The 14,132-nt window shown below is 50.6% G+C and overlaps 1 protein-coding gene across 1 annotated transcript in view; it reads left to right on the top strand.

The window, feature by feature from the left end:
* Window positions 1-2,768: 2,768 nt before the first annotated feature.
* The window catches only part of PRKG2 (protein kinase cGMP-dependent 2), a 36,509-nt gene continuing 25,145 nt past the window's right edge, over window positions 2,769-14,132 (top strand). The window contains exons 1-4 of the mRNA XM_009896748.2: window positions 2,769-2,795; window positions 7,409-7,933; window positions 12,410-12,576; window positions 13,294-13,407. Of these exons, the coding sequence (XP_009895050.2) occupies window positions 7,422-7,933; window positions 12,410-12,576; window positions 13,294-13,407 (793 nt within the window). The 5' untranslated portion in view covers window positions 2,769-2,795; window positions 7,409-7,421. The remainder of the gene's footprint in view (window positions 2,796-7,408; window positions 7,934-12,409; window positions 12,577-13,293; window positions 13,408-14,132) is intronic.

The following is a 14,132-nucleotide window of genomic DNA, read 5'->3' as shown; positions in this document are numbered from 1 at the left end:
CATTTAATGTCATTACCAGATTAGGTTTCAAGGAAAAAGTTTAAATACATGAGAACACTTCATAGAATTGTCAGGGTTGGAAGGGACCTCAAGGATCAGCCAGTTCCAACCCCCTGCCATGGGCAGGGACACCTCACACTACAGCAGGTTGCTCAGCCACATCCAGCCTGGCTGCAAAAACCTCCAGGGATGAGTCTTCCACCACCTCCCTAGGCAACCTGTGCCAGTCTCTCACCACCCTCATGGGCAACAACTTCTTTATCACGGTGTTCATTTTTTAGTAGGCAAAATTTTCCTTAAAGTTCATATAAATTCAAGTATTTTCACCCCAGAGGGCTGCTTTTATAATTGAGATTTTTAGGGCACCATGCACCTTCTGCTGATGTTCTATTAGATACTTGTTAGGGTTACAAAGCAATTGGTCGCCTCAGAAGCAAAGCATGCATTTACAGCTAGACAGCATTGCTGTTCAGACAGTATAAGCAATAATGGATTGAAGCTCGAGGAGGCCAAGTTGAGACTGGAAATTAGGAGGAAAGTCTTGATAGTGAGAGTGGTGAGACACTGGCACAGGTTGCCCAGGGAGGCTGTGGATGCCCTCTCCCTGGAGGTGTCCAAGGCCAGCCGGGGCTGGTGGGAGGTATCCCTGCCCCTGGCAGGGAGTTGGAACTGGATGGTCTTCAAGGTCCCTTCCACCACAAACCATTCCATGAATCCATGAATTTCTTTATATTGTTTAAATGCTGCTTTTCTCCCCAAAGGATAGACCACTTTTTTATTAACAGCCTTGCAAACTAATACCAGTTGCATAATGTCCTGGAAAGTGTAGCAGTTGCCTTTTCACCTAGTTTTCAGTAATTAAGTAACGATTGTCCCAGAGGAAGTCCCCTCAGCCTAGGGTGCTAAGAGGGGAGCTACAGAGCAAGCAGAAAACCCCCTGACATACAAGTGTATTCCTGCCAGGAAGGAAGGGAAAGTGAATGACACAGCATCAAAAGATAGATTGTCATTCCCAGCTTTACAGCAGGATTTGGACAGGTGAGACCCATGGGCTAAGGGCAAAGGTATGAAGTTCAACAAGGCTAAGAGCCTGCACCCAGGTCACTACAGCCCCATGGTAAGCTGCAGACCAGGGGATGTGTGGTGGGAAAGCTGTGACTCTGAGAGGGACCTGGGGTGCTGGTTGACAGCTGACTGACCATGAGCCAGCAGTGCCCAGGGGGGCAAGAAAGCCAATGGCATCCTGGCTTGGATTAGAAACAGCATGGGCAGCAGGGAAAGGAGGTGACCATCCCCCTGTGCTCAGCACTGGGGAGGCCACACCTCGAGTGCTGTGTTCAGCTCCGGGCCCCTCACTCCGGGAAGGACATTGAAGTTCTGGAGCATGTTCAGAGAAAGGCCTGCAGCACCTGGGCTAGAGCAGGGGTGGAGGGAGCTGGGGGTGTTCAGGCTGGAGAAGAAAAGGCTGAGAGGAGACCACATTGCTCTCTACAGCTGCCTGAAGGCAGGTTGGAGTGAGGAGGGGGCAGCCTCTTCTCCTTGGTGTCAAATGACAGGACTGGAGGAAATGGTTCCAAGCTGCCCCAGGGGATGCTCAGGCTGGATCTCAGGAAGTATTTCTTCACTGAAAGGGTTCTCAAACGTTGGAATGGTATGCCCAGGGTAGTGGCAGAGTCACTGTTCCTGGAGGTGTTCAAGCAGAGAGTAGGGCTCAGAGACATGGTTGAGTATTGACCCTGCAGTGTTGGGTCGAGGGTTGGGCTGGGTGAGCTGGAGGTCTCTTCCAACAGGATGTTTTCTGTGGTTTTGCGAACGTGTTCTACCTGCACCCTCATGGCTGCTGCAGCACCGCTGTGTGACATACAGGCATACAAGGGCCTCTCCCCCGAGAAGGACAAACGCTTGTCCGCATAGCCCGGCACTCATTTTTCTCCGAAGGGGAAAGGGGCTGAGGAGCCCGGGCGGCCCCTGTGCCTCCAGACCCCGCCCGCCTGGGTCGGGGCACCCCTGCCTGGCCCGGCCGCGCACCACAGGTTTCCCTCTTCCCGCCAAGCCCCGGGGCGGGGACAGCCCCGCGTCCCCCCGGCTCCCGCAGCGCCCAGGGAAGGCTGAGCTGGGCTGGGCGGGCCCGGCCGCGCCCTCTGCCCCTCCTGCCCCTGCCGCATACCCCAGCCGAGCGTGACAGGCGGAGGCGCTGCCGCCCGATCCGGCTCGCCGGCAGCCTGTGCCTGCCGCTGCTCGCCCCGGCTCTGCGGCTCCGGGAGCACCGTCCCATCCCTGCCGCTGCTCGCCCCGGCTCTGCGGCTCCGGGAGCACCGTCCCATCCCTGCCGCTGTCCGTCTCCGCCGCTGCTCGTCTGGCTACTGCTCGCCCCGGCTCTAGCAGCGGGAGCGCCGGCTCGACCCTGTCGCTGCCCGCCCTGGCTCTCCGGCTCCGGGAGCACCGGCCCGTGCCTGCCGCTGCCCGCCTGGAGGCGCCGGGCCCAGCCGAGCCGCAGGTGAGGGCAGCCCCCGGGAGCAGCTCCGAGAGGCACCGGCGGCTGCCTGCGGCGCCCTGGGGAGGCTGAGCCCGCGGCGCGGCGGCCGGGGAGCGTCGGAGGGGCCGCGGCCTCTACGGCGTGTGCCGGGCTCCGGTGGGGGAGGATGGTCCCGGCCGCCCCGGTGACTGAGGGGCACAGCCTGGGCTTGTGCTGAGCCCCTTGGGCAGCATCTCCTGATGTGTGTGAGAGGGGGAGTTGAGCCTACCTGATGCCTCTGCCAGGGGCAGAGCCTTCGGAGGAGCATGTGAGATGCCCTGTAAGTGAATGCAGAGCGTGCTCTGGTTTAGTCTCATTTCCTACGGGTACAGGTTGGCCAGACCTTGGAGGCATAAGGTTTGAAATTTTCTGTGAGAATTAGCTGCTTTAACGCTGAACTGCTTGCCAGTCACTGCTTGATCCCTGCTTATGCCCTTGGCCAGGAGTCTCCCGTGCTAGGGGCCAGAGAGAAACATGTGGAAACAAGGAGCTGTCAGGTCCCACTGCTTGTTCTGTCGATTAATTGTGTGTGTCTGATAGGCAGACAGCAGTTCCTAATGCTTTCACTCTAGTGCAGTGCTTACGAGCTCTAGTCATCCTCTCTTATGTGTATATATCCTTTAGACTCTTCTCTTTCTGTCAGTTTTTCTGTGGGGCAGTCACTCTCCATTCCAAAGGCCATCTCCAACCCTCTGTGATGCAATTTGTTCAAATGATGTGATGGATCCCACTGTGTTTAGCAGCAGAATCACAGAGGATTTGGGAAGGGACCTCTGGAGGTCATCTCATCCAACCCCCCCTGCTAATGTGGCTGTGCCTAGGTCAGCTCGCACAGCAATACGTTCAGGTGGGGTTTGAACATCTCCCAGAGTAGAAGTATGGTTATACCAGCCAGGAAGGGCAAATTGCTGACTGTTTTATTGTGCTGAGGGAACTGGAGCATCAATGCCTGAGAGGCCTTGGGCTGTTTAGCCTGGAGAGGAGCAGCCTGAGAGGGGATCTGATCAATGCTTATCAATAAGGGCAGCGAACAAGAGGATGGAGCCAGCCCCTCTTCAGTGGTCCCCAGTGACAGGAGAAGGGGCAGTGGGCACGAACTTGAACACAGGAAGTTTCTACCTAAACATAAGGAGAAAAAATCTTTACTTTTGAGGGTGGCAGAGTCGTGGAGCAGGCTGCCCAGAGGGGTTGTGGAGTCTCCTTCTCTGGAGGCTTTCAAAACCCACCTGGACATTGTGATCCTGGTCTAGGTGAACCTGCTTTAGCAGAGGGCTTGGACTCAGTGATCCCTAGAGGTCCAACCCCCATGAGTGTGTGTTTCTGTGAAGCCACAGAAGGATCTTGCCAGGGGCCTGTTCCTGCCCAGTCCCCATGGAAGAGATGAGCTTAAGCCCCAGCACTTGGGTTTCAACCTGGAGAAGTTGTGCTTTGTCCTCCAACAACTGCTTTGGGCCTGCTGATGACTGGTCCCACAAGCAGCACCATTGCCTGGTTATTGCACCAGTATTTTTATGAAGCTTATTAAAACACTTTGATGAGGGAAAAAGCAGTGTCCAGGGAAATTTTCTGTTTCATCTAAGGCAGATATTTCCTGTGCTGTGGTCTTCTGCAACAGCAGGATACGCTCTAACAGGGCTCCTCAAGAGTCTGAGCAGGTCTTTTAGGGAAAGCTCTGTGTGGTGCTAAGGCCCAGGCAATAGAGCCTTGGGATCATCTATCTCTTCTCTCCTGGTGGAAGTCTCCTTAGGCTCAGACTGAACCAAACTGTAACCTTGCACTGCTGTGGCCCACAGATGGACTTTCTAAGCAGGCAGTGCTCCCCAAGACTAGTTCTGGGGTACAAGGGGCTGGTGATTGTTGAACATTAGACTCCCCAAAGCAAGGTGTTAGGTTTTCTAACCCCTCCTCTCAGGCTGTGCATTAACACAGGCTGACCCAAGCAGCAGGTACTTCTTCCTTGCTCCTCTTAAAATGATATGCCAAGTGGGCCACTGAAGGGTACTCATGGTAGTAAGTGCTTGTTCTGATAGGATTCTAAGCTCTTCTTTTTTGTGGCTAGACAATGGAAAAGGGCAATTCCTCATAGAAGGTAATTGTTCCTTGAGAGCAGTAGCTGCTGTTACACTGACAAATGTGAGCCAGTTTGAAACTGGGAGCTGCAGAAACAGTGCAAGCTGTCTGCTCTTGGTAGGAGTAATTTAGGTGTTCCTCTGTGTTGTCCTGAAATGGTCATCAGCAAGATGTTGGTTGAATTGGAGTGATGTGTGCATGAGGAAGGACTGAGTAAGACAGGACTTGTTTCAGGAGAGAGGTTGGGCAGAAATGTATAGAATAGTAGAGAAGATGTTCTTAGAGAGAAGCCTTTCTGAAGGCTTTCCTATCTTTCAGATCACTGGCTTGGTACTGGAAGGAACAAGTAAAAGGAGATAGTTTTTTGTGGCAGAAGCAGACCTCTGCAACAGTTCACTAGGATCCTCCCAGGGTCTGCAGATATGGAGTTTACAGGGATTGGAAGGGAAATGGGATGAGGACTAGGATTTGAGGTCCATTAAGGATTAGGTAAAGCATTTAAGGCTCAGGAGATCTGAAATTTCAGACAGTATTTCAGTCAAGCAGCTTCTATGCTCATCCTGTTCATACCCTTTCCTGGGCACCTACTGATAGCTATACCAGCACCAGAACAAGAGGACACAGTCTCAAGCTGCACCAGGAGAGGTTTAGGCTGGATGTTAGGAAGAAATTCTTCATAGAGAGAGTGATTGCCCATTGGAATGGGCTGCCCAGGGAGGTGGTGGAGTTGCCATCACTGGAGGTGTTTAGGAGGAGACTGGATGGGGTGCTTGGTGCCATGGTTTAGTTGATGAGATGGTGTTGGGTGATAGGTTGGACGTGGTGATCTCAAAGGTCTCCTCCAACCTGGTCTGGTCTGGTCTATTCTATTCTATTCTATTCTATTCTAATACAGAATCATAGAATTGTCAGGGTTGGAAGGGACCTCAAGGCTCATCCAGTTCCAACCCCCCTGCCATGGGTAGGGACACCTCACACTACATAAGGTTGCTCAGAGCCACATCCAACCTGGCCTTAAAACCCTCCAGGGATGAGGCTTCCACCACCTCCCTGGGCAACCTGTGCCAGTGTCTCACCACCCTCATGGGGAAGATCTTCCTCCTAACATCCAGTCTGAATCTCCCCACTTCTAGTTATGCTCCATTCTCCCTGTTCCTGTCACTGCCTGACACCCTAAAGAAATTCCCTTGTGACTGGTTCCTTATGGTCATAACCTTTTAAAGAGTTAAATGAATAAGTACCTAATACACGTGGTTAATAACCACCTATCCTTTATGCCAGGCAGATATGCACCCACTGGTTAAATTAGTCTGTGTATTCAGTAATTATTCCTTAATGGGGAAGTGACTCAACTTTATTTTGTTTTTCCTTCTGAGGTTTCTCCTGCTCCAGCAGCAGAACACAAAGGTTTGCTTTCCCCCACCACCTTCCTGCTGGTTGTTTTGTCTTCACTAGGCTGATGGGAGCTTGCATATCACTTCAGTGGTAACCATCAGGTCTTTTGTTATGTATCCATTAACCTCCCTCCCTCTTCTGTTTGCCTTTTTTTCTCCTGTGACCTTCAGGACTGGAAGAGATGAAAACAATTGACAATAGTTACCATAGTTGTATATCTCAAGTTCATCTGCCCATTGGATGCTAAATTAATTGCTTACCATGCCATGATTTCTCTGGAGATATTCAAGGTGAGGCTAGACAGAGCTGTGGGCACATTAAATAATGTTGTAGCATGTTTTGGATTTCTTTTCTTCTTTGTTTGACTTTTCATGGTGGTTTTCAGTTAGAGAAGAGCAGATTTAGATTGGATGTCAAGCCCAAGCCCTACAAGGAGAGGCTGAGGGAGCTGGGGTTGCTTAGCCTAGAGAAGAGGAGGCTCAGGGGAGACCTTCTTGCTGTCTACAACTACCTGAAGGGTGGTTGTAGCCAGGAAGGGGTTGGTCTCTTCTCCCAGGCACCCAGCACCAGAACAAGAGGACACAGTCTCAAGCTGTGCCAGGGGAAGTTTAGGCTGGAGGTGAGGAGAAAGTTCTTCTCAGAGAGAGTTGTTAGCCACTGGAATGAGCTGCCCAGGGAGGTGGTGGAGTCCCCATCCCTGGAGGTGTTCAGGAGGGGATTGAATGTGGCACTTGGTGCCATGGTTTGGTCATGAGGTCTGTGGTGACAGGTTGGACTCGATGATCTTTGAGGTCTCTTCCAACTTTGGTGATTCTGTGATGCTGTGAAAAAGTTCTTTACAGTGAGGGTGGTTGAGCACTGGAACAGGTTGCCCAGAGAGGTGATTGAGGACTGAAAGGAGGTTGCTGCTGAATTGTTCTTATGGCTATGACTTGTGCTCAGGGTTAAGTGGTTTATGGTTTTGGGGTGTAAAAGATTTGAAATGCAGACAGAAAAGCTACTTGTTAACTTAATATATTGAAACCAGATGACCTAACAACAACCTTCCAGTACCTGAAGGGGCTACAGGAAGGATAGAGAGAGACTGTTTCCAAAGGCCTGCAGTGGTAGGACAAGGGGCAATGGCTTCACACTAGAGAAGAGCAGATTTAGATTGGATGTTAGGAACAAATTCTGCACCATGAGGGTAGTGGAACACTGCAACAGGTTGCCCAGGGAGGTGGTTGAGGCACCATCCCTGGAGATACTCAAGGTGAGGCTGGACAGGGCTCTGGGCAACCTGATCTAGTGGAGGGTGTCCCTGCTGACTGCCGAGGGGGTCGGACTGGATGACCTTTGGAGGTGCCTCCAGATCCAGACCATTCTAGAATTCTCTTGACTTCTTTCTTTTAATTATTCTCATTGTTGCAAATTTATTTCCTCACCTAGGTCTCTGGACAAGATGGGGAATGGATCAGTGAAACCCAAGCACCTGAGGCGGCCAGACAGACACATAGGAAACCTCTCTCTGGGCTGTGCTGGCAGCCGTAAGTTTTTGAAGTACCAAGATCTAGGCATCAACATGGTTAGTGGGCAAGCTGATGTTCTTTGCAGCAGGCTGCTTGAGCTGGAAAAGGAGCTGAAGAGAAAAGATGAAGAGCTGCAAGAGAGTCAGAGCTGTGTTGCTGAGCTTCAGAAACAGCTGGCAGTGCAGACTAAGGTCATAGCAGAGCTCACCAAGGAACTTCAGAGCAAGTGCATCCAGCTGAACAAGCTGCAGGATGTTGTTAGCACTCAGGGAGAGCACCCTCTTCAGCCTTCTCCATCTAAAGTGGCTTCGAGGCTTCAGGTCTCTGCTGACAGGAGGAGAGGAGCCAAAGAAGGGGTTTCTGCAGAACCCACAACACAGCTGTATGATGGGAACAGGCAAGCTGCATTTTCCTTTGAAAAGGCAAGAGTCCGAAAGGATTCCAGGTGAGCTCATTTTGGGGGGGTGGGGTGGGTGTCCTATGCTTACAGGCATATTACTTTTATCACAATGAGATGCTCCCCTCATGATAAATCAAGATTAAAGGATAAAAAAAGATCTTTTAAGTATAAGCTTTATCACAGTGGCAGCTAGATGCTGGTTGAGTTTGTAGTGAGCTTTATCCAAGCATCATCTTTGTCCCACAGGCTTCAGCTGGGTAGTCTCTGTCTATCAGCTGAGGAGACTCTTGCAGTCTCTTTGGGATTTATCTTCACTGCAAGCTAAGCAGAACCTGCTTGGTCTGCATTGAGTGCAGAGTGTTACTAGTCCCCAGCTGCATTTGTGAAAGGTACAAATGGCACAGTTCAATGCTATTTATTTGGCAGAGTTTTGAGTGCCCATACCTCTGTTTGGATTGTCTCAGCATGAATGACTGTAATAGAAGCTCTCAGTGGCTCTCAATCTATCCCATATGAGTGGATGTTTTCTCATGCTGTCTTTCAAGCTGGCAGGATAAATCCATCTCAGTTGCCAAAAAAAAGATTAGTTTTTTCTTTAACAGGAGTTTGAGCATCTGAAAATGTACCTCTAGGCTGAAGATTTTAGAGTCTTAACGTGGTATGGAGAGTCATAGAATTGTCAGGGTTGGAAGGGACCTCAAGGCTCAGCCAGCTCCAACTCCCCTGCCATGGGCACCTCCCACTAGATTAGGTTTCTCAGAGCCACCTCCAGCCTGGCCTTCAAAACCTCCAGGGATGAGGCTTCCACCACCTCTCTGGGCAACCTGTGCCAGTCTCTCACCACCCACATGGTGAGGAACTTCCTAACATCCAATCTGAATCTTCCCACTTCCTAGTTTTGCTCCATTCCCCCCAGTCCTGTTACTATAATACTGTAGTAAGGCTGGCCCCAGACAGTGAAGAAAAGTCCTACTAGCAGTGAGAACAGGCAGTACAATACCAGAAGAGTTGTGTGGAGCTGTGCAAAAAAGGCTATAAAGGTCTTTTAGTAGTATTCATCAGTACAGTGACTGGCACGAGTAGAGGATTAAATGTCACAGAATGACAGAACATTAGGGGCTGGAAGTGACCTCAAAAGCTCTTCCAGTCCAACCCCACCTTGCCAGAGCAGGATCACCTAGAGCAGGTCACACAGGAACACATCTGGGTGGCTTTTGAATGTCTCCAGAGAAGGAAACTCCCCATCTTCTCTCCTTTCAGGGCATCTAGTTACTTCCAGCACCAGTTCTTAAAAGTGGGGTGGGTCTGGGAGAAGCTGAAGAGAACGACACAGAGAGGAAAAGTTCTTAGATACTGTGCTGGCTGCCCATGGAATGAGCAAGCAACTGATCCAAGAGCCTGAGCCATGGTTATGCTACTTCTGTTTCTTTTACTTGGGCCCCTCAATTTAGGAAAGTTGTTGAGTTGCTGGAAAGTGTCCAGAGAAGGGCAACAAAGTTGGTGAGGGGTTTGGAGCACAGCCCTGGGAGGAGAGGCTGAGGGAGCTGGGGAAGCTTAGCCTGGAGCTTAGCCTGGAGAAGAGGAGGCTCAGAGGAGACCTTCTTCCTGTCTACAACTCCCTGCAGGGAGGTTGTAGCCAGATGGGGGTTGGTCTCTTCTCCCAGGCACCCAGCACCAGAACAAGAGGACACAGTCTCAAGCTGTGCCAAGGGAGGTTTAGGCTGGAGGTGAGGAAGAAGTTCTTCATAGAAAGAGAGACTGACCATTGGAATGTGCTGCCCAGGAGGGTGATGGAGTCCCCATCACTGAAGGTGTTTAGGAAGAGACTGGATGGCTTGGTGCCATGGTTTAGTTGATGAGATGGTGTTGGGTGATAGGTTGGACTGGATGATCTCAAAGGTCTCTTCCAACCTGGTTAATTCTGTTCTGTTCTGTTCTATTCTATTCTGTTCTGTTCTGTTCCGTTCTGTTCTATTCCATTCTGTTCTATTCTAAAATGATAAAGAGGGAGAGGGGAAGAGAAGGAAGATAAGTAAGAACTATGAGAAGGAAAATCATCTTTCATGATGGCTTCTGCTAAGTATTGCACTGATAATTCCTCATTATTACCAGTTAGAAACCTAGGGTTGGATTTATCTAACCAAGTGCAGATGCACTCTCTGAAAGCAGCACGGCCTCCAGCTCCATAGCTCTGAAAGCCTTACTGCCCATTTTAAGCACCAGTTTACCAGCTGTTACTGTGTTTCATTGCAGTAGTTTATGCATGGTGCAGGCCAGGGTGAATTAAATCAGCAAGCTGCTTCTTAACAAAACCCCCCCACAAAGTCAGAGCTGCTCTTCGAACAGCTCCTGCTGAAAGCAGCAGGGCTAAGCTTTGATCTCTCTTTCTAAGCACAGGGCCTCACCATAGCTACATGATTTGATTTTTTTTCTTGCCTCATCTCATTACCTTTACTTATCTCCAGTCATTATATGGTTACTAACATTGTAAATCTGCTTACTTGCCTTAACTGGATTTTCCTCAGGAGATTTTCCCCATGGCATGTTTTGCTGCTTGCCTTGCATTGTTGGATGAATACAAGCAAGAGTGGGCTGCAAAGGCCTCAGAAAGCTGTTGGGGTGTTTATTTTCTTGTGCAGCTCCCTTCTCTGTGCACATTAGGAATATGAGGACTTAAATGCAGAATTGTCTTTTCATTTTCAGCAGTGAAAGGGAACTAACCCAGTAGAGCCATAAAAGCTGCATAAAATGCAGCAGTTGGTTAATTACCATCATTTCTGGCAGGGTTTCAAGGCACTGTTTGGCTCATCACATACAGAAGTCAATCAGAACCCATTTAGGTGTCCTAATAGCAGCCTTCCAATACCTTAAGTGAGCCCTCAGGAACGATGGGGAGAGACTGTTTACAAAGGCCTGCAGGGACAGGGCGAGGGGCAATGGCTTCAAAGTAGAGAAGAGCATAGATTGGTTGTTAGGAACAAGTTCCTTACTATGAGGGTAGTGGAACACTGGAACAGGTTGCCCAGGGAGGTGATTTGGGCTCCAGAACTGGATGCAGTACTCCAGGTGGGGTCTCACCAGAGTGGAGGAGAGGAGGAAAATCACCTCCCTCGACCTGCTGGCTTGAACACCAACAGGGATGGTAACTTCACCACTGCCCTGGGCAGACCATTCCAACGTTTGAGAACCCTTTCAGTGAAGAAATACTTCCTGAGATCCAGCCTGAGCATCCCCTGGGGCAGCTTGGAACCATTTCCTCCAGTCCTGTCATTTGACACCAAGGAGAAGAGGCTGCCCCCTCCTCACTCCAACCTGCCTTCAGGCAGCTGTAGAGAGCAATGTGGTCTCCTCTCAGCCTTCTCTTCTCCAGCCTGAACACCCCCAGCTCCTTCCACCCCTGCTCTAGCCCAGGTGCTGCAGGCCTTTCTCTGAACATGCTCCAGAACTTCAATGTCCTTCCCGGAGTGAGGGGCCCAGAGCTGAACACAGCACTCGAGGTGTGGCCTCCCCAGTGCTGAGCACAGGGGGATGGTCACCTCCTTTCCCTGCTGCCCATGCTGTTTCTAATCCAAGCCAGGATGCCATTGGCTTTCTTGCCCCCCTGGGCACTGCTGGCTCATGGTCAGTCAGCTGTCAGCCAGCACCCCCAGGTCCCTCTCAGAGTCACAGCTTTCCCACCACACATCCCCTGGTCTGCAGCTTACCATGGGGCTGTAGTGACCTGGGTGCAGGCTCTTAGCCTTGTTGAACTTCATACCTTTGCCCTTAGCCCACGGGTCTCACCTGTCCAGATCCTGTTTTCAAGCTTCCCTACCCTCTAGCAGATCTATACAGCCACCCAGCCTTGTTGTCATCTGCAGGGATTGTTACATCTGTCAGTGGTACTGGCCATGAATCCAGTTCTAGAGCCCTTGTTACAGGAAGGATCTGGAGGTGCTGGAGTGTGTCCAGAGAAGGGCCACAAGGAGGAGCAGAGGGCTGGAGCTGCTCTGCTGTGAGGACAGAATAAGAGAGTTGGGGTTGCTCAGTCTGGAGAAGAGAAGGCTCTGAGGAGACCTCCTTGTGGCCTTGCAGTGTCTGAAAGGGACATACAGGAGAGCTGGGGAGGGACTTTGGAGGGTGTGAGGGAGTGATAGGACTGGGGGGTATGGAGCAAAACTACACATGAGTAGATTCAGACTGGATGTTAGGAAGAAGTTGTTGCCCATGAGGGTGGTGAGAGCCTGGCACAGGTTGCCCAGGGAGGTGGTGGCAGCCTCATCCTGGAGGTTTTGAAGGCCAGGCTGGATGTGGCTGTGAGCAACCTGCTGTAGTGTGAGGTGTCCCTGCCCATGGCAGAGGGGTTGGGGCTGGCTGAGCCTCGAGGTCCCTTCCAAGCCTGACAATTCTGTGATTCTATGTGAGTTTTAAATGAGGAAACATCTCCAGAGGAATGAATACCTTGTGACTATTACACCCCAGCCAGGCTGCATTTGTAAAGCTTTGTTTGTTGTGGGTTTTTTTACTGTTATTTAAAACCAGTGAGAAGAAGCTTATCACAGATGCCCTGAACAAAAACCAGTTCTTGAAGAGACTGGAGCCTCACCAGATCAGAGACATGGTGGAATGCATGTATGAAAGGACTTTCCAGCAAGGGAGCTATGTCATCAGGCAGGGAGAGCCAGGCAACCACATTTTTGTGCTCAAAGGTAAGTGTTGTTTACTCCCCCATCAAGAAACAGGTGCAAGAAGCAGGGAAAGCAATGCAGAAATCCTTGCAGGAAACCACAGTGGTGAGGTTTGGTGCTCTGAAGGCATTTGTGCTGGCACTGCTTGAGCAGTGCAAGCATTCCCTGTGACCTCTAGCAGAGGGAAAGCAACAAAAACCACCTTGGAAACTGCAGCCTTGATTTGATGCTCTTTCATTTCTGAAAGCCTCAAGGCCAGCAGAACCTTCCTGTTGCACATTCTGCCAACCCTTTTTTTCCACCCCCCTCCAGAGGAAGAGCAGGTGGAGTTTGAAATACAGAAAACTACTCCCTGGTGAAGTCTCTTCTGAAATAAACTTGCTTTCCCACATTCATGAGGGATTGGAACAGTTTCCTCTGCTTGGGAGAGATTGGAGTTTATTGTTCTCACATCTTAGAGGGTTTAAAAAAAACCCCATCCAACATCTGCTTGTTTTTTCTGGGGAGGGGGGTGGTGTAAAAAAAAAAACCTCAACCACCCAACCAAAAAACCCAAACCACAGCACAGAGGCAACAAAATGAACTCCAAGCAGCACCCTTAAGATACTGGAAGGCCACAAGAAGGTTTTATATATATTATAATATCTATAAGTATATAATATTGAGGGTTTTTTTTTCCCTTCCCTCTGTGCAGTTGAGCTCAGTATTAATGCCTGTTATCCTGATGGCTTTTGACAGAGGGCAGCCTGGAAGTCTTTCAGCAGAACAAGCTCCTCTCCTCCATCCCTGTGTGGACAGCATTTGGGGAGTTAGCCATTTTATACAACTGCACACGGACAGCTTCTGTGAAAGGTACCTAAGGTTTGTTACCACAGCAGTGCTAAAAGTGGAGCTCTGTATGTTTGTGAGGTCCCTCACAGATCCAGATTTTCCTTGAAGCTTTTGTTTCATTTGTGGCCAAGAAGGCCAAGGGCATCCTGGCCTGCGTCGGGAAGAGTGTGGCCAGCAGGAGCAGGGAAGTCCTTGTGCCCTGTGCTCAGCACTGCTGAGGCCACAGCTTGAGTCCTGTGTCCAGTTCTGGGCTCCTCAGGTTAGGAAAGATGTTGAGATGCTGGAGGGTGTCCAGAGAAGGGCAACAAAGCTGGGAAGGGGGCTGGGGTACAAGGCTGGGGGGGGGTCTGGAGCACAAGGCTGAGGAGGGGTCTGGAGCACAGCCCTGTGAGGACAGGCTGAGGGAGCTGGGGTTGCTTAGCCTGGAGAAGAGGAGGCTCAGGGGAGACCTTCTTGCTCTCTCCAACTCCCTGCAGGGAGGTTGTAGCCAGGTAGGGGTTGGTCTCTTCTCCCAGGCAAGCAGTGACAAAACAGGAGGACACAGTCTCAAGCTGTGCCAGGGAAGGTTTATGCTGGAGGTGAGGAGGAAGCTCTTCCCAGCAAGAGAGATTGGCCATTGGAATGAGCTGCCCAGGGAGGTGGTGGAGTCACCATCACTGGAAGTTTTTAAGGCAAGCCTGGATGGGGTGCTTGGTGCCATGGTTTAGTTGATGAGATGGTGCTGGGTGATAGGTTGGACTTGATCT

Source organism: Dryobates pubescens, chromosome 24 (genome assembly GCF_014839835.1).
Source record: "Dryobates pubescens isolate bDryPub1 chromosome 24, bDryPub1.pri, whole genome shotgun sequence".
Taxonomy (NCBI): domain Eukaryota; kingdom Metazoa; phylum Chordata; class Aves; order Piciformes; family Picidae; genus Dryobates; species Dryobates pubescens.
This window is presented reverse-complemented; position numbering and strand designations above follow the sequence as displayed.